General features: G+C 37.5%; 1 protein-coding gene across 1 annotated transcript; it reads left to right on the top strand.

Annotated features, from left to right (window-relative positions):
* Nucleotides 1-4,223: 4,223 nt before the first annotated feature.
* Nucleotides 4,224-11,816, top strand: LOC119985171 (glycerophosphodiester phosphodiesterase GDPDL3-like). The gene is made up of 9 exons (XM_038829373.1): nucleotides 4,224-4,498; nucleotides 5,089-5,382; nucleotides 6,112-6,227; nucleotides 6,425-6,926; nucleotides 7,644-7,682; nucleotides 7,774-8,058; nucleotides 9,300-9,442; nucleotides 10,503-10,986; nucleotides 11,236-11,816. Exons 1-9 carry the CDS (start codon nucleotides 4,354-4,356, stop codon nucleotides 11,538-11,540), a joined length of 2,313 nt encoding a protein of 770 aa, XP_038685301.1. The 5' UTR covers nucleotides 4,224-4,353; the 3' UTR covers nucleotides 11,541-11,816.
* Nucleotides 11,817-20,009: the final 8,193 nt, after the last annotated feature.

Raw genomic sequence — 20,009 nt, 5'->3', positions numbered from 1 at the left:
TAGAAGTAATGATTCAACAAAATATCAAATAAGGTCGGCCCATTTATTGTTGGGTGAATCATAAATATAGATAGCGTGATGGGCTCACATTTGTAAAATACAAGTTTAAGAAGCTGGCACTTTTTTTTATTTCGGCCTGTTGATCCCAAGATCATAAAATCAAAGCCCATTATGTTACTCAAATCACATGCACGGATGCAGCAAACCTTAGAAACCTTTTATCTTACTCAATAATCATGATGGAAACATATATATATATATATACTCATAAGGAAATTGTAATGTGTGTTTATTACAAAACCTCATGAATCCTGACCGACAATATATCATGGAGAAGATGAACCACCACATGCCTCTATCATTATCATGTGTTTGATTTCTTTACCACAAATGCCTCTGATAATGGTTGGTTAATGGGGATCGATAAATTGGCACACTAGCATCTCCCACCCACCCCATATAACTAATGCTTGGAGAGAGTAGACACTTATATATGTTTTCTTTTTATTTGTTGCGCCAATTAAGTAATTAATATTTGGAGAGAGTAAAATAATCCAAGCGCCAACAAAGTTTATGAAATCGATTTGGAAGTGGATTCGATTCTTTCAAGTGCCAATGGAGTCCATTGTTTCATCATATCAAACTCAAATCCCAGCTAAGAGGTAGGCTTCACCTTGTTAAAGGTTGTGGGTTGGATTCTTATCAAATTCATACATAAAATTATGTTGTATTTGTCATATGCGTGATTTATGTGTTATTGAATAGGTTCGTGAGTTTATCTAATAGCACCTAGAGGGTATATAGTGACTGTGAGTTCTCATGTCTAGTACTTAAAGTATGTCACCACAAAGATCGACTATTCGCCAAAACCAATTGGGGCGAAGGTAAATTACCAATAAGTAATAACCAAACACTCAAGAAGTAAATATGCAAGAGAGCAAAGAAGAAGGACAAAGCGATTTCTGTGGTTCGGCAATTCAGCTATACCAAGTCTACGTCCACGTGGTACGGGCATGATATATGCAGCTGATTTTTAGCCAAGGGAATCACACCTTGACTATCACAATGTAGCTTAACATTGTCCTGCTCAATACCCAAATCCTCTAACAAACCCCAAAGCCTCCTTCACAGCCTTTGCCATTATCATATACTCAACCTATATGGTAGAAAGTGCAACGGTAACTTGTAACAATGATTGCCAACTAATTAAAGCCCCATATATTTGAAATAGATAACTAATAATCGATCTCCGTCTGTCTAAATCACATACATAATCAAATTTAGCAAACCTCTTAGCCGGATGTGACATCCAAATGCCCACAGAGCCAAACGTACACGTAAACTAATCACAACTTGTAAGTTGCCAGTCAATCAATAATTTTTTTCTTCGATGGGGTGTAAAACATCAGAAAATCAGAATATCTTTCCTATCTAAGATTATATATATATAATCTTAGATAGGAAAGATATTCTATATATATATATACACATATATATATATATCAACACAGACAGAGATACAGACATACCGTTTAAGAAGTCACTATCCTTTGAATCATTCCTCCATACGCGGCTCTAAGTGCGCTCCATCGAATTAATATCAATCCCCCATTTTCTCTCTCTATATTTGGGCCCCACCTCCAACGTGGCTCCTCCAATTTATGGGACCCACGTATGCCCACCTCTTCCATTTCCATCCCTACGAACCTTTCTGCTGACATGGCACCAATCGTAGCCGTCCATCTCTATTCGTTATTCCACACCCCATGTGGCTATAGAACCTTCATAGCTTCCACCTTACAATCTCATTAATTATCTAGTTTTCATATTTGTAATCATATATATATATAATGTTTGAACTTGATTTATTAATCTAACTGAATACAACCCTAAATACAATCTCAAGAATCAACGAGAGGTGGCTCGGTTAACAATCGGTTGGATTAAACATATGTGTATCCAATGTTCAATTCCAACTAAAAACATATTTATCGGTGATATTTTTTTAAAAAAAAATACAATCTCAAGTATATTTTTATTTTTGTAAACTAAACATAGTCTTATATAGTTTAATAAATATGTGGAGTACTTAGTTTTAATATTAAGGAGAAACCAACTGGCAATGCCATTGGTATATATCACCGTTTGACCAAGGTTGTCTATATTCAATAATTATTTTATTGAACTAAATAAATATAATATTTGATCAATTAAGTATATAGAAGGAATTGATTGGTCAAATTGTAATTCTTTTCAATTTGTCTTGTACATACCCAATTAGAAATATTTTATAACAGAAAAAAAACATGGATTAAAATACAATCAAATAGCTGTAATCCAATTATTATTGGAACTATTTATCATCTAGTTTCTTTCAATCTTCAAACTAAAGATATATTAATCCTATATATTAACACTAATCAATTACCTCAAAATTAAAGTAGAAAAAAATAGTCAAGTCAAGACATTTGACATTATCAAAATCCAACATGCATGATAACTAATTAATTATTTTAATTAAACAGTAATTGGTGAGTAAATGACTAAACCAAAAAGGAAAGCAAAACATGCAACTGAGGAGGAGAATACGAAGTTGGGGTTAGAATTCTTTCAGTTGGAATTTGCTAACCCAAAAAATATGTCAAATCATGAGATTTTTCCACAAAGTGACATATTAGGGTATTTGATTGACGATTAAGTGTTTAGGGTTTAGGCCATGAGATGGGCTTTGGTCCTAACTAATTCTGTCATCAGATAAGAAACTTCTGTGTGTGCGAGCGAACTTGACAGCACGAGTTTAGTCTCATATCGAATGTCTAAAAGATAGACTTGTATGGTGTCATTATCAGTTCGCAAAAACAAAACTCACTATTTTACTAATTAGACATAACCCAAATGGTAATATGCATTTTGAATTGTCAAAATCTCAATCCCAAACTCTCAAGAGTTATAACGAAATGACAATAAAATGATAATCTAAATACAAAGAGTCATAATCAAAATTACCAATTGTTTAATGTGTTATATCTTATTCTCTTTGCCCATCTCAACACACAAAAGACTCCAATAGTCTCGAACCCAAAGTAGGGGGTTTTATTGCTAGCCAATTGCTTCACAATCAAAATACACGACATGTTAGACTGTCGTTTTGTACCCAAGAAATTGGGTCCCACCATCCAACATGACTATATATTTGCGCGTTTGGTAAACGCCAGATTGTAGCTTAGCATGTTGTGGGACCCTTTGTCTAGCTGTCTTCCAATCAGTGGAATGATGAACGGTGAAGCACCAGCTTGGGCTGGCTGGCTGGCTGGGTGGCTCGAGCCAGGTTGAGTAATTGAGTACTTCACTTTGAGTTATTCAATGTGGTAAGTCCCACCCTTGATGCAGGCCATGGACATGTACAATTGCACATCCACCGTTGATTTTAATCTCAATCAGTATGATCATCAATGATTTTTGGTAGGCCACAAATTAGTAATTAAGATGCATAGAGCTTCACCTATCAATCTCTTTATTTCCTAACCTTCTGCCTTGTGATAAAATTATAAGTAAAAAAAACCGGAGACTATAGCTTTAAATTCTAAAAACAATAATTTTATATATTAAATGAACATAATCAAATGATTTCTATATCCGACTCTAAGGCCCTCCCCTCCCCTGAGTAAAGCAATCAAAGTAAAAGTTTTGGATAGTAACACTGTCTAGGAAATCAAATTTTTTATTTATTACCGAACTCATTAGTTGAGTCCAAAATCTACACTATACTACAAATTCAATCAAAAATAAACTTTAGCTTCCCTTCTCTCTGGAGAATACAAATACCGTCTCACTTAGTGAATTTTTAATAGGTCACTACTTTAACATGCCGAACATGTCGCTTTAGGCAACAAAGTGATTAGAACCGGCCATGTCCGACTTCGTAAATTTTAAAGTAACCGCTGAATATAGAGTAAATGCTCCTCAAGGCTCAAGCCAATAAACTTCAACAGTTCGGCTTGACGACTTGCTTGAGCTAGCCAAACATGGCCGGCTTTCCAATAACCACCTCTCACGTCGAAACACTAAAAAAGGAAAAATAATAATAATATATTTATTTCGTTATCTATGCATAAATAAATAAACACATATAAACATCACAAAATGCAGAAAATATAATTTGACTAAATAAGTTTATTTATTTAATATATATGTATTTATTTATTTATATATAGTAAAAGGCTAAAAGCCAGACTGAAAAAGGTTCAGTACTCGCGTAGACACTTCTGTCTCTCTAACAAATCTCCAACATTTCCCGAGAGAAAAAGCTCCGATATTATCCGGTGAGGACTTGCCGGAAGTTACAGAGTTTCGATGAGTTGTCGGGGTGCGTCTCCGGCAATGTGTAGGCCACGCGCTTTCGATTCATTACTAGCTGTATTTGCTCTCCACACGGTTGCAGTGGCTCTGGTTGCTGCTCAAGGATCTAGTGGTGCCAGTCGATGGCAGACACTGAGCGGTTGGTTCTCGAGCTGCTTTTTACTTTAGATGCTTGTTATCAGTTCTCTTTTGGTTGCTAAGAAAGTGGAGGAAAAAGGACTAGCTAAGAAATGCCAATTTTTTTTGCTCTGCTTTCCGTTCCTAGATTTTCTTTCCGCTTTTTTTGAATTTTCGTTTTAATTGTTGCTTGTTTTCTGTTTGTTTGCTGAGAAAGTGGAGGAAGAGAGGAGAAATAAATGCAATCTGTCTTTTATTATTATTATTTTTTTCCTGATGAATTGCGGTTCAGAGTTTTATTTCTTTCGTTTTTTTTTTTATGAGTTGGAGAGACAGTCTTCCCTCGCTTCGAATTGAAAAAAATCTGAATTTCGAAGAGTAATTTTATTTCTCTGATATGAAGATTGAATCAGGATTAGATTACAGAGTAGTTGAGTTTCAAGAACTATTTTCTTATTGTTGCGTTTGCTGTGGAAAAAACTATTAAATCACACTCATGAACACAGAGGTTTGACAAAACTTGTCTACATCAACTGGCATGTGTTTTAGTATATGGTAATGATACAACAAATTCTAGAGTGCAATCTGCTCAGTTATTTATTTCTTTTGCAGGGAATGAGCCTTTAGTTATAGCACGCGGTGGATTTTCAGGATTATTTCCAGATTCTAGCTCGGCTGCTTACAGTTTGACAATGCTTACTAGTGTACCCGATGTAGTCTTGTGGTGTGATGTACAATTGACCAAAGATGGAGTTGGGATTTGTGCTCCTAAAGTGACCATAGAAAATTCTACTGACATTGACAGAGTTTTCAAAGATCAAGCAAAGGCTTACCTAGTTAACGGGGTGCCAACACTAGGATATTTTTCTGTGGATTACGCCTTGAAGGACCTCACAAATGTCTACTGTAAGTTCAGTTTGTTCAAGACTACTATTTTCATTATGCTATTTCGAATGCTGTTTTTTTATTTATTTCCTTTCTCTAATCGAAGGAGGAGGGGGTGGGAGTTGGGGACTTATATGATTTGATTAGAAGGGTCAGCTGCTGAGAATTTTGTCTAGTAGGATCAAGTCTTATATCACAACTGTACTGATGCCTACACCACTCTGGCCAAAATTACCTCAGCAGGGAACCATTAGGTGAATTAAAATACTCAGCTGGCCTCTCTTTTAATCATGTGTTTTGGCCTGTCATATTTGAAACGCTCCACCTGCACCTACTAATTGCTTTTATTTTTTGCTATTGGAGATTTCAATGCATTTACACGAGTTATAGCAGAATCCCATTTTTAGATTAAAAGGTTTTAGCTGGTTCGTTGGTTTAGTTCTCTGGTCCGCTATGCAAATACCTGAATCATCACTTTGTCATTATCAATAACTTGCTATCTGTAATTTTACTGCTTGTTTTCTGCATATAATTAGTTCATGGATAGAAAATGGAAGATCAATTTGTATCACTTACAGATATGGAAATACTTTGTTCGGTTGTCTGACCCACTGACATATTTCAAGCATAGCATTTTAAAAAATCAACTAATTGACGCTTCTAAGGAATTTTCTACTACTATTTATGAACTTGCTCTTGTGATGCTTTGGTGAGGAATGCTTTCTGACTTAAAACTTCATTCCCTTACAGTAATTCAAGGAATTTACTCGCGAACAAGTAGATTTGATGGCAGCGGATTTCAAATTCTCACTGTTGAGGATGTGGCTGGGCAAATGAAACCCCAGGGCTTTTGGTTGAATATTCAGGTAGAGGATACGCCCTGACTTCTCTAATGTTACCTTACACTAGTCTATTATCATCATAACCATGCTTATTAAGACTTCTAATATTCTTCTTGAAATTGTGGTATCAGCTCACCTTTTTGTTAATGATAAGTGTGGCACTGGCATATGCTTAGCTAGCTCTTTTTATTTTTTTTAATTTTTTTGTTCTATTTTTGCAGCATGATGCATTCTTCACTCAGCATAATTTGAGTATGAGAAGTTATGTTCTCTCGGTATCTAGGAGAGTGGTTGTTAACTATATTTCGTCACCAGAAGTGGCTTTCTTGAGGAGTATTGCATCACGTTTTAACCCTAGAATTACAAAGCTGGTGTTCCGGTTTCTAGGGCCAAACGATGTTGAGCCTTCAACCAACCAGACTTATGGTTCTCTATTAAACAATCTAACATTTATCAAGACATTTGCCTCCGGAATTCTTATCCCAAAGTATTACATATGGCCTGTGGATGCAAGTCTTTACATCCAACCTTACACCCCTGTTGTCTTGAATGCTCACAAAGAAGGGCTAGAAGTCTTTGCATCGGATTTTACAAATGACTTACCTTTAAGCTATAATTACAGTTACGATCCAGCATCTGAGTATCTATATTACATTGACAATGGTAAATTCTCTGTGGATGGGGTGTTGTCTGATTTCCCGATAACTCCTTCAGCAGCTAGAGGTAAGTTATATTCCTCTTCCTCTTTGAAGCATTGTAAATGTTTACTGAGGTTGAACTATTGTTTTATTGATATGTTTTGAATATAATGATGTATATCTCCCCCGCAAACAAATTTTCCATAACAACAATTATGATGCAAACTCAAAAATAACCATCAGTCGTTCAGACTGTTCTTTTCAGCACCTGATCTTGACATTGTGATACGTTAGTGTTATGTCAACCTTTTGATACTCTAAGCTAGTAAGCTTGAACGAATAGTAGTTGGTGCAGCTTTCTCTTAAGGTGCTCACGGCCAGAATATCTTAAATACTTTCCATCATTTTGTAATCAAGTAAAATTACTCTCGAGTGTCTCATTAGCATATTAGTTTTTCATTCTACATTGCATATTTGCATGTGATTTAATAAATTTTCCTTTAAAATACCTGTCGGGTAATTTTAAAGGTCTTTTCCAATTTTATTTCAGTATTACACGGAACCACCAATGCGTTAAGATTTTCTCTCACTATAAGATGTGATATGTAGAAGCTAAACAAGTAAACATTTAGTCTCTTTGAATTTGGAAATTTATATCTTTGTTGCTTTTGTAATCCAGGAAATTTACAGTATTTGTAATAAATTAGAAAGTCAAATACTTTATTTGTTCACGATTTAAAATTTCTTTGTCCATTAAAAAAAGGATCTAAGAATTGCATTGACTTCTCTGCCTGTGTTGCAGATTGTTTTTCTCATCTAGGCAGGAATGCTTCTGAACAAGGTATGAAATTGTGATTCCACAGGTTGTATGACTGTTTAATTGCATTGCGCTATGATTATTGACATGTGTCCTTTGCTTTGGCCAATGATAGTGAACCTTTTGGTTATCTCAAAAAATGGTGCAAGTGGAGACTATCCTGGCTGTACTGACCTGGCTTACCAGAAGGCTGTTTCAGATGGCGTTGATGTTATTGACTGCCCTGTTCAAATGTCAAAGGATGGAATACCATTTTGCCTAGCTTCTATAAATCTTGGTGATGCCACAAACGTGTTACAATCAAATTTCACCACACTGTCATCTACAATTCCAGAGATTCAGAGTGGTAGTGGAGTATTTTCCTTTAGCCTAACATGGAGTCAGATACAGAGCTTATCACGTAAGATGAATTCAGTTCTTTCTCACTCCTCTTTTTCCTGATGTGATGATCCTTGACATTCTTTTTAAACATATTAGTACTGAGCATCTTCTGAAAATCCTTTATAATTAGTTGACAAGGTCCACTCCCCTCATCTCTTAAAAGGTGAAAAAGGTCAACAACCCAAAAGATGATCGGTCAATGAAGTAAGAAAGATAAACAGCAGCACTGTATCAAATTGGTGCTACTATGTATTTCAAATAGGTTGAGGAACCAATGCCTTGAATTCGCTTCAGAATCTTAAAAAATATCCAATACTCATAGATAAAGGGAGAATGAATTGTATTAGGTGTTGGAGAAAAGTGCTGCACATATGATGCACATCTCTAGGTGGTTCTAGAATTTTCTAAATGATCTAGTGTTAATGAGGATAAAATTAAAGAAAAGTCTAGAATATGTACATTCGGAGGCTAAGCAAAACACTATGTAGAAGATTCTAGACGTGATGTAAACTCTATGAATGGATGAACCCATGCCCAAGACAAGCTCCTAGGTTCAACTCTCACGTCCAACAAATTTCTTTAGAGCCACCCCCATGGGCCGAAGGCCCTATAATTGCTTAGTGTATCTGGGACGGGGGGACTCAGGTGCCCGGTGTTTACCATGTAGGGCGGAGTACGATGTACGAATAGCCACAAGTGTGAAGTTAAAAGTTGGGATCAACACCTCAAAACAAGAGAGGGTAATAAGCCCCACTTGTAAGGGATCTACGAGCTCTGAAATATGTGATGGAGCTAGCTGCTCCTAGCTTTGATGTTAATGAAAATATTATGCTCACGTTCTTTGAAAACCCGACATAGGCCTATAATAAAATGTTTCATCGCCTTCGAGTCTAGGATGACTTTTTAAAAGAAAATTTCTTGTTTTATGTGGAAATCATTGTGCAAGTTTTGGGATGCTTGTTTACACCCAAGAAAAACAAGAATTTGTAAGAAGGTTACTTATAGGTCCACTCCCCTTGCTTGTGATGTGCCATTAACTGAGATTCTGCTCATGATTATTATTCTGCTAAGCTACTCTTGATTAGTTTTCATACTTCCCTGAAACATCTTTATTTGTTTGGGAATTGTAGTTTCTTACATTCTACTGGCTCATGTTAATAATGTTTGAGATTGATACAGTGGACTGGGTCTATTTCCTGAATGCTTATTTTAACATTCATGTATTGATTTTTTAAAATTCTTTCTCAAATTTCTTTGTAGCGACCATATTAAACCCGTATAGAAAATTTGAATTGTTCCGGAATCCTAAGTTCAGAGCTGCGGGGAACTTTCTCACATTGTCTGATTTCTTGGCATTGGCAAAGAATTCAAGCTCTCTTTCTGGTGTATTGATTAGCATTGAGGTGAGTTAAGTTGCCACCTTTACTGTCAGGGCCTCTTCATTCACATGTTTTAATTCCTGCATCAATACATTTTTTTTTAGCTGAATTTACAAATCTTCTTCATGGTTAATTCATTTGCTTGTCACAAAAGTGTGTTTGCTTATGGAGGAGGGCCTGGCAGCTTGGTCCCATGGGTGTTAGCTCCTTGGGATGCTGAGTTGGTTTAGGACCATCCATTGTGAAGAAGAGGTCTCAGGTTGACACTACCCTATAGTGGTTGACCACATGTTCTCCTTTTTTGTACATGAATTACCTCATATGTGTGTCTTTGTATTGACTTTGGCTATATATATCTTCTTACCTAGAAAAAGAAAAAGAAAAGTCCCTGAGGACGTACTCTTTAATCTGGAGGTCTCAGGTTCCGATCTCGTAGGGGAACTTTTATTTTTTTGCTTAATGGGGTTGGGGTTGGGATTGGGATTGGGATTGGGGAATGAGAAGGGAAGGGTTGTGCTTAATGGAATGGGAGAGCTTTATGTTCTATATGTGAGATAAGACCCATTGGGTTACTTGGGTGAACCCAAAGGAAGAGAGAAAAAGAAGAGAGTTATGGCTGAGAATTCTATTTGCTGTCACTCAGGGTGACGGCAACAGCAGTTCAGTTTTACTAAACATTCAATCCAAGTGTAGAAGAACATAAACAATCCTGTGCAAGAGAATCTATACGTGACTGATCTTATCCACCCCTTGATTGCATTTCAATGATTAATGTGGCCTTAAAAAGTTTATTTGATAGAACTTATAACTGTGGGGCTGTTGCATGTATTATTATGCCATTTCATTGATTTGGTACTACTTAAATGAGCTTACGTCATGGACTGCAAATCTTCTGGGTATCTATATCCTAATTTCTTTTAAACACAATTTTCATTAGTCGTCAACATCACATATTCAGTTCTTTCATAATGGTCAAGCTTGTTTTGTACTTCTCATGCAGCATAGAGCAAAATGATTTCCTCTCAACCCTATCTAGAGCTTTGACCATAAAATGATATATTTTCCCCCCTTTTTTCTATTTCAGCATGCAGCCTATCTTATAGAGAAGCACGATTTACGGGTGACTGATGCAGTACTTGACACCTTAAGCAAAAGTGGTTATGATAATGATACATCTATCAAAGTTATGATCCAATCCACCAGCAGCTCTGTTCTAAAGAACTTTACAGAGAAAAGTAATTATGAGCTCGTTTACAAGATTGATGAAAGTATTCGTGATGCCACTGATGCAACCATTGAGGACATCAAGAAGTTTGCTAATTCTGTGGTTGTCGGCAAAACCTCTGTCTTCCCAGAGAGTGGGTCATTCATTACTGGTCAGACAAACACTGTGGAGAGGCTACAGTCATTTAAACTCCCTGTTTATGTCGAAACCTTCCAAAACGAGTTCGTATCTCAAGCTTGGGACTTCTTCTCAGATGGAACTGTTGAGATCAATTCATTTGTTATGGGAGCCAGTATTAATGGTGTTATCACTGAATTTCCTCTGACATCTGCTAGATACAGAAGTAAGTGGGTGTAATTGAGTTGATTTCTTTTCATGTAGGCGATTTAGTAACACAATCATGCTCTATATTCTCACCAATTTAAAGCCTATTAATAACATCATGACCATGGATACGGAATTATACTGGATGGTGGTTTATTTTTGCTGCAGGATCCTTCATATTTTAGGTTGCCTTTAGCAGCAGTTCAGCTATTTTCTGAAACTGCTATAATTTTCCAACACTAATGAATCGATGCTGCATGTGTTGCAGGGAACAGGTGTTTGGGCAGCAAAACACTTCCTAATTACATGAGTCCTGTTCAACCTGGCAGTCTCATCCAACTGATTACAACTCCATACCTGCCACCAGCTGAGGCTCCCAATCCAGTGCTTACGGAAGAAGATGTTCTGGAGCCGCCTTTGCCATCTTATGAAGCCCCATCATCCAGCCCAGGTGGAGGTGGAGGTGAAACGGTAGCTCCACCAGGGAACCGACAACCCAAAACTACGACATGCATGTTCCTTACAAATTTGGCGTTGCTCCTCTCCACTCTGTTGCTATTTTTGAAACTGTAGCATGGTCACACGCTGCTACTCGCAGTCATTCTGTGTCTTTGAGCTTCTGCTCTATGACTACCCTCGGCTGATTCATTTTTTTTTTTCATTCTTCCTCTTCTTGTAACATCAAAATTCTCACCTTTGCTGTTGTAGGTAATATTCATTCTACCCTGTGTATTTTGAGAACACCAGATCTCGAGAGGTATATATATATATTTTGTGGTTTTTCTTGTGTGTAATACTCATGACACCGAATTGAATGTATTTTTCTTTGATAATCGGTCGATGACTTGTCAAACTTCCTTGACTATCTCCAGCTTCCTACAAGAGTAAGATATTGACATTCCTATGTTCTATGTCGGCAAAAGCTCTGTCTACGCCAAGAATTCTGAATCCTTACTGGTGTTACGAACACCTCAGTAATACTGCAATCGTTTGAGGTCTTGCTTTACGTAGAATTGTAGAAACATTCAGTAATGAGTTGAATTGAACTAGGACCAAATAGGTTATTACATTAATGTCCAAGCTGAGACCAAAAAAAACAAATTCCTTCAATTATTCACCATCGTTGCATATTCCAACCTCGTAGAATTGTGATTGTTGCAAAATATTGTAACTTGCACTCCCAGAGAATCACCTAAGAGGTTCTGGGAGGTTCGAATATGGACTCCCAAAGAATCGACCCAACTTGTCAGAAGGTATAAAGACATTCATCATTTGTGTTTTCATTGAGAGAAACTCTAACAAAGATTGTGGACTATTAGTTGGGCTAGTGGCAGGTAGACAGTGGGCTAGTATTCAATATGGACGTGCCGTTAAAAAAAGGAAAAAAAATGCGAGAAGCCCAATTGTTGAAGAATGGCGAGACTATGAACGAAAGCTACCTGACTACTGCCCGAGGACGTGCAGACTCCAAGGGGGAGTGGAATGATAAGATCTCACATCGGAAAAATTAAGAGAGGAGCGACAATAGATAAGAAGAACTCACATCCAAACACATTAAGATCGGTTTTTTAGGCCTAAACGAGGACGTTGAGCCTAGAGGAACAAATCCGTGAGGGTTTCGACCCAAAGCAGACAATATCTTAATGTGTTTAGGCTTGTGGGAGATGCGAGTATATCCAGAGTCCAACTCAACTTATCCGAAAGCGAAAATTCTTTATGAATAGGCTTGAGCCCACCTCGAACATAGTGTGGCTCCACCACTGTTGTGTGTGTGTATATATATATATGTATTAATTTTTTTACAGATATATAAGCCACATCAATTTACCCAATACCCAATATTTTTTTGATAAATTCTCTGTCGTTCACAGCATGACTCCAATACAATTTAATAATTTATGTTAACTAAATGAACTGCCCCCTCTATAAGAGCACTTGCGTCAATATCTATAAATTTATGCAAGTAGTTAAAATAGATAACGGAAGGAAACATATTGTGAAAAACATTTCAGAATCTCTAAATATAAAATATAATATAATATTTGAATATCTTTTCTTTCTTTTTTTCTCTCATCTTTTTACAAAGTGTGGGCACACCATTAAAATGTTTTTTTTTAATGTAAACAAGTATTAATATTTTAATGTTGTAGAGATTTATGATAGAAATACTATACAGTTGTTGTTAAATAGGGATTCTGTAAATTGTCAAAAGTGATGTTTTAACTTTGAACAGGTAAAATAGAGAATTTGTTAAAAGATTTCGATGCGAGTGCTTTAAAAGCTAACCAAATTCCAAATAGGTTATTACAATGTTCTTGTCCTTGTTGTTGGGTGTTGAATTAAACTAATTAAGACCAAATAGGTTTATTACAATGTCTAATTGTCTAATTAAGCAGAGACAAAGTAGAAAAAAGAGAAGAAAACATTCCTTCATCAATCTCTCACCATTCTTTGAAGAGGACGAGGAAACACTGTGTCATTGTATCGTATGTTTCTGTACTTGGAAAAATCCCTTGGACATGGAATCATAGTAGCATCCCTGCGATAGCATATTCGAACCTCGTAGAACTGTGATTGTTCTTCAGAGTTTGTGTTGCAAAATATTGTAACTTGCACTCCCAGAGAATCACTTATAGCTTTCCCAATGTCAAATGCCCTATACTTTCTAGTTTTATGGGGAACGATTCCTTCTGTTTCAATTGAATTTTGTACTCTGGTTAGGAAAGAAATTATATATATACACTACTATGAGGTCATATATGGTTCCAAAATGATACAGATCTCAGTTATAACAGTTATCGAGTTGGACGTACAAGATCCAAGTGAATACTTGAGCTCCACATGTATTTAAAACAAAAAAAAAAAAATCTCGATCTCTCCTCTCCCTCATCGCAGACTCCAACAAACACTAAACTCTCTCTCTCCCCTCTCCTCTCGTCCTCTCTATCTCATCCTCCCTCCTCAGAAATGTGTTAGTATGTATTGTGTGTGTGACATTATCCCTCTATCACGTGAGTTTTCGATTTGATGTTGGTTGTCTTTTTTAGAATTTTTCAAAGAGTTGCCCTTTTTTAGAGTCCGTAGAGGCCCCCGAGAACTCAGGTACGCCATTGAATATATATGAGAATGTATGAGAAAGTTTATGACAAAGAACTCACCTCGATTTTGGATGATTCCATGGGTGTAATGGTGGTGCATCCTTTGTTTTGATCATAAGGTGGAACAAGATCATAACCCCTAGGCGTTGAATACGTAGGCCATAAAGCATGAATGACTTAATTTTGCAATCAATTACTTTTATTGAAGTGGTAAACACCTATATATAGCTATTACATTGGTTTACAATCAATGATTTACGTAATTACAATCTCTATCAAAGTCACTATCAAAGTCAACAATTGAGGCATCAATTAGTCAACAATTGAGGCATCAATTAGTCAACAATTGAGGCATCAATTATGAACTTAGACAAATCAATATTGATTGCCGAATCTTCAATTAAGGAAAGTCTTCAATCAATAAAGTAAATCTTGGGTAAATCTTTGACTCTATTCAACACTCCCCCTCAAGGTGGTGCATAGACATCGTACATGCCCAGCTTGACAAGTGAATCAGCAAACACTGAATTTGACACTCCCTTGGTTAACACATCAGCCAACTGATCTTCGGTCTTCATATACGGAACTTCAATTATTTTTTCTTCTAGCTTTTCATACACGAAATTCCTATCAATTTCCACATGTTTAGTCCGATCATGTTGCACTGGGTTCTCAGCAATTTTAATTGCTGACTGATTATCACAATACAATTTCATTGGTCTTTTAATGGACAAACTCAGCTCCCCCATAAGCCGTTTGAGCCATAACAACTCACAAATACCTTTCACCATTGCTCTGTATTCGGCTTCTGCACTAGACAATGAGACAACTTTTTGCTTTTTACTTCTCCAAGTAACCAGACTTCCTCCAACAAAAGTTAAATACCCAGTGGTTGATCTTCTTCGGTCTCCTTTACCTGCCCAATCTGAGTCGGTATAGCCCCATACGTCTGCATGCCCATTCTTAGAAAAAAGTAAGCCTTTTCCCGGTGCAGATTTTAAATATCTCAGAATTCTAATAACTGCATCCATATGTTGTTTACCAGGATTGTGCATAAATCTACTCACAACACTGACCGCATATGCAATATCTGGCCTCGTATGAGACAAATAGATTAAACGCCCAACTAACCTTTGATATCGTAATTTGTCTATTGAAGTTTGATTCGAAGACTCTTCCAATCCATGATTTTGTTCCATAGGAGATCCAATTGGCTGACATCCAAGCATACCAGTTTCTGTTAATAAGTCAAGCACATACTTTCGTTGGGATAAAAATATTCCTTGCTCAGAACGAACAACTTCAATGCCCAAAAAATATTTTAATCCTCCCAAATCCTTCATATCAAATTCAGTTGACAAATAGTCTCTCAGTTTACGCATTTCTTCAGAATCATTGCCTGTCACTACCATGTCGTCAACATAAATAATGAGAGCCGTTAATTTATGACCAACTCTTTTCAAAAATAAAGTGTGATCTGCATTACTTTGCTTATAGCCGAATCTTCTCATAGCAAGTCGGAATCGACCAAACCAAGCTCGAGGAGATTGTTTCAACCCGTATAAGGCTTTCTTCAGTTTACACACGACACTTTGATCACCTGGAGCTTCATATCCTGGGGGCAGAGACATATAAACTTCTTCCTGTAGCTCACCATGTAAAAAAGCATTTTTTACATCATATTGTTGTAGAGGCCAATCAAAATTTGCGGCTAGGGATATTAGGACTCGAACCGTATTAATTTTTGCAACAGGAGCAAACGTTTCCTGATAATCAACCCCATACGTCTGGGTGAATCCTTTAGCCACAAGTCTAGCTTTATACCTATCAACCGAACCATCAGGCTTGCACTTGACGGTGTACACCCACCTACAACCAACAGCTTTTTTTCCTTTCGGCAACTCCACCAATTCCCAAGTTTGATTTTTCTCAAGTGCTGTCATCTCCTCAGTCATTGCAGTTGCCCATTTTGGATCCAACAACGCCTCTTGCACTTTAGTAGGAATATCTATGACAGTCATATTACTGACAAAGCTTTGGCATTCCTTTGACAGTCGGTGAGTGGATGCATACTGAGCAATAGGATATTTCACTTTTCGCACAACCTCTGGTGAAAATCTATCTGGTGGAACACCACGAGTACTTCTTGGTGGGAGTACGTATCTGTCAGTTTCAATCGAGACACAAGTATTATCACAAATATTGTTAGTATTAACATCAGACTCAATGCTTACCTCAGGAGGATCTGTACGAGGAGTATCGGGAGTGGGTACTAGCGAAGATGAGAGAGAGGGAGTTTCAACAACAGTATCGGCAACACACAGTGGATCAGGAAACAACTCCATCCAATTTGGAGCTTCAACAACAGTATCACCACTCGGGCCCGGAAGCGTGGAATTAGGTGAAGAAAAAAACATTTCATGTTCAGAAAAGGTGACATCCATAGTAACATAGAACTTACTTGTAGGAGGATGAAAACAACGATAACCCTTTTGTGAAGGATGATAACCGACAAATACACACTTGAGGGCACAAGGATCAAGTTTCGTGCGGAGATGTTTCTGTAAATGTACAAACACAACACAACCAAACACCCGGGGAGGAAGTGTGAGGTGCGATGGCAGTGTTACATAGGATGCCAATTTATCAAGTGGTGTCTGAAATTGTAGAACACGAGTGGGTACCCTATTCAAAAGATATACAGCTGTGGTAACAGCTTCTTCCCAAAAACGTGGTGCCATGTGGGCTCCAATAAGGGCAGCACGTGTAATCTCCAAAATTTGTCTGTTTCGGCGCTCAGCAACACCATTCTGTTGTGGTGTATAAGGACAAGTGGTTTCATGCAAAATTCCATGAGTCTGAAAATAAGCTTGTAACTCCTGATTTACAAATTCACCACCATTATCAGATCGAAGAACTTGTAAATTAGTAGAGAATTGTGTTTTGATCATGGTATGAAACGTGCGGAAGCAAGCAGCCACATCACTCTTATGACGCATAAGGTAAAGCCAAGTCATACGAGTGCAATCATCAATAAATAATACAAACCATCTAAAGCCAGTAGAAGTAGTAACAGGGGCAGGTCCCCAAACATCCGAATGAACCAACGCAAAAGGCACAACTCTTTTATTAGTACTATCAAAATAAGTAGCACGATGACTCTTGGCCAAAACACATGTATCACACTGAAAATTGGAAGGTTCACATGTAGAAAATAAAGTAGGAAATAAATATTTCAAGTACCCAAAGGAGACATGACCCAAACGATGATGCCATAACCGAATCTGATCTTCTGATGCCCTAGATGACCCTTTTGCTGATAGAGATCGTCCCATACTAACATCTTCCACATAATATAATCCCTCTCTCTTAGTACCACGCCCAATTATCTCCCCGCTGCAGAGATCCTGAAGGAAACAAAAAGTAGGATATATTAATACTAAACAATTTAGTTGTGTAGTAACTTGTGGCACAGATAAAAGATTATTGGAAAGAGCAAGAATCAATAAAGTGTGCTCCAAGGATAATGAAGGAGTTAAGTTAACCCTTCCAGCGCCCGTAACCGGATATGAAACACCATTGGCATTGGTGACAGTAGAGCAATTTGGTAAACAAGCATCATGTAATAAGGACGCATCAAAGGTCATATGATTAGTCGCACCAGAGTCAAGAATCCAACCGGGATCTTTTTCAGAATTTGTTGCAAGAAGGGCTAGACCAACACTACCTGACTGTTGGAGAAGAGTAGGATCTACCACAGAGTGAGTGATATCAACTGGAGTAGTGGAAGCCATGGTATCCATTGAAGAAGGAGTCGGTGCCATTGGGACTGTAGGTGAGGTGCATAGCGCAACTTTACCACCTTTTCGAGCTTGTAATCGCTCTTTGTGAGCCTGCCACCACTCGGGATATCCATGCTTTTTGAAGCAAGTATCTACAATATGTTTGGTGCTGCCGCAATGAGTACATTTACCACCAGTAGGTACTGACAGTGACAAAGAACTTGTTGGAGTTCCATATTTTCGAACTGCCATAGCCATCTGAGGAACTTCTGAAGACATCATTGTATTCCGGCGAAGTTCTTCACGTCTCACAGTTGAGAAAGCATTATCAGGTCCAGGTAGAGGATTAGTACGAAGAATATCTCCCCGAACAGAATCATATATATCATCAAGCCCAGCCAAAAAAGAATAGACTCGATCTTCATCAATTTCAGCCATTCGAGTCTTAATCACATCTGGCTGAGTAAAGGTAATTGGACGACGATGATCAAGCTCCTGCCAAATAACCTTAAGATCGGAATAGTATGCAGCCACAGGTCGCCCTGCCTGCTTAGTTGCCATAGCTTTTCGAGACAGATCATACAAAATAGATTTATCAGCACCCTCAAAATATGTTTGAGACACAGCATCCCAAACATCATTCGCAGTGGGTAAACGAATAAAAAGATTCATTATATCGGCCTCCATAGAGCCAATAAGCCAGTCTTTTACAGTAGCATCCTCCATCATCCACTTGTTATATGTAGAGTCACTAACAGTAGGTTTCGAGGTCGTACCTTTGAGATATTCCATCTTTCCTCGTCCAGCAACGAACATAGTAACCACCTGAGACCAAAGAGTGAAATTTGAGCCATTTAGTTTGATCCCATAAGGAATAGAGGTTGGTTCTTGAGTTGACGTCACCACAGGTGGAACTATAAGAGCACCAGATTCAGCCATGAGTTGTTTTGTAATTTCTGGATGAGATTCTGGTTCAATGGTGCAATCGGCACCTGTTATGGACGAAGCAATCGGCTTCTGTCGGATGGTTGGAGCAGTCGGCCCCTAGTAGCTACGGTGATGGAGAGGTAGTATGTTAAGAGAACCTTGCTCCGATACCAACTTAATTTTGCAATCAATTACTTTTATTGAAGTGGTAAACACCTATATATAGCTATTACATTGGTTTACAATCAATGATCTACGTAATTACAATCTCTATCAAAATCACTATCAAAGTCAACAATTGAGGCATCAATTAGTCAACAATTGAGGCATCAATTAGTCAACAATTGAGGCATCAATTATGAACTTAGACAAATCAATATTGATTGCCGAATCTTCAATTAAGGAAAGTCTTCAATCAATATTGAGTTTGTCAATAAAGTCTTCAATCAATAAAGTAAATCTTGGGTAAATCTTTGACTCTATTCAACAGAATGGTGACATAGTCTTTAGTCGGCCGATCACAACTACTTATCCGATGTGTGTTACAATGAGATGTGGACCATCGGAGGCTAAGCATAGTGAAGTCATATCGACCTTCTTTTGGCGATACTACTTTCAAGCGAAGAGCTAAAATTATATGAATGAGAACGATTAATGTCTTATGACCTAACATTTCTCAACAACACAAGAACCCTAGATTTGACCTATATTATTGCTTTCATGTCAAGGACTTTTATAGGCACCAATTCCGGCGATACATATTCCTTTTCTAGGTTTGTGTTTGATGCATCGATGCATCACAGTATTATTTTTGTCTGTTTGTTAATTTGTTTCGACTCAACCACCTGGGTGATAGTCTAATAGTGAATTTTCCCGGGCCCAAATCATATGGACTCGGAAGGTTATGAGTTCGATTCCTATTTGGAGCAATACCCTTGTGATCATGTGTTGAGTTTGACCAAACTTATCGGAGATTCTGATATATGTTAAAGATGTGCAAACGACCTTTCTTCTAATAAAAGAGAATATCATACAACGGATAACTGAATTGGATCGGGACCCTTCTGAACTAACCACGATCTAACATCCTTTCAGAGTCAAATTTGACCCCTAAGCTAAGGGAGAAGAATATAAATTGTTGTAAGGGAGAAACCTTTGTGTCCGCAGGTCTGACAACATGAGTTTAGACTCATATCAGATGTCAAAATGACAAACTTGTATAGCATCATTCTCGG

This window comes from Tripterygium wilfordii, chromosome 19 (assembly GCF_013401445.1).
Source record: "Tripterygium wilfordii isolate XIE 37 chromosome 19, ASM1340144v1, whole genome shotgun sequence".
In the NCBI taxonomy this organism is placed as follows: Eukaryota; Viridiplantae; Streptophyta; class Magnoliopsida; order Celastrales; family Celastraceae; genus Tripterygium; species Tripterygium wilfordii.
This window is presented reverse-complemented; position numbering and strand designations above follow the sequence as displayed.

What these genes read in the sequence shown, in the direction of transcription:
- LOC119985171 (XM_038829373.1), top strand. Translation starts at nt 4,354, where the DNA reads ATGAGTTGTCGGGGTGCGTCTCCGGCAATGTGTAGGCCACGCGCTTTC. An exon ending in TCGATGGCAGACACTGAGCG is followed by an intron (nt 4,499 to 5,088) that starts GTTGGTTCTCGA and finishes TTTCTTTTGCAG; the next exon opens with GGAATGAGCCTTTAGTTATA. An exon ending in CAGGAATGCTTCTGAACAAG is followed by an intron (nt 7,683 to 7,773) that starts GTATGAAATTGT and finishes GGCCAATGATAG; the next exon opens with TGAACCTTTTGGTTATCTCA.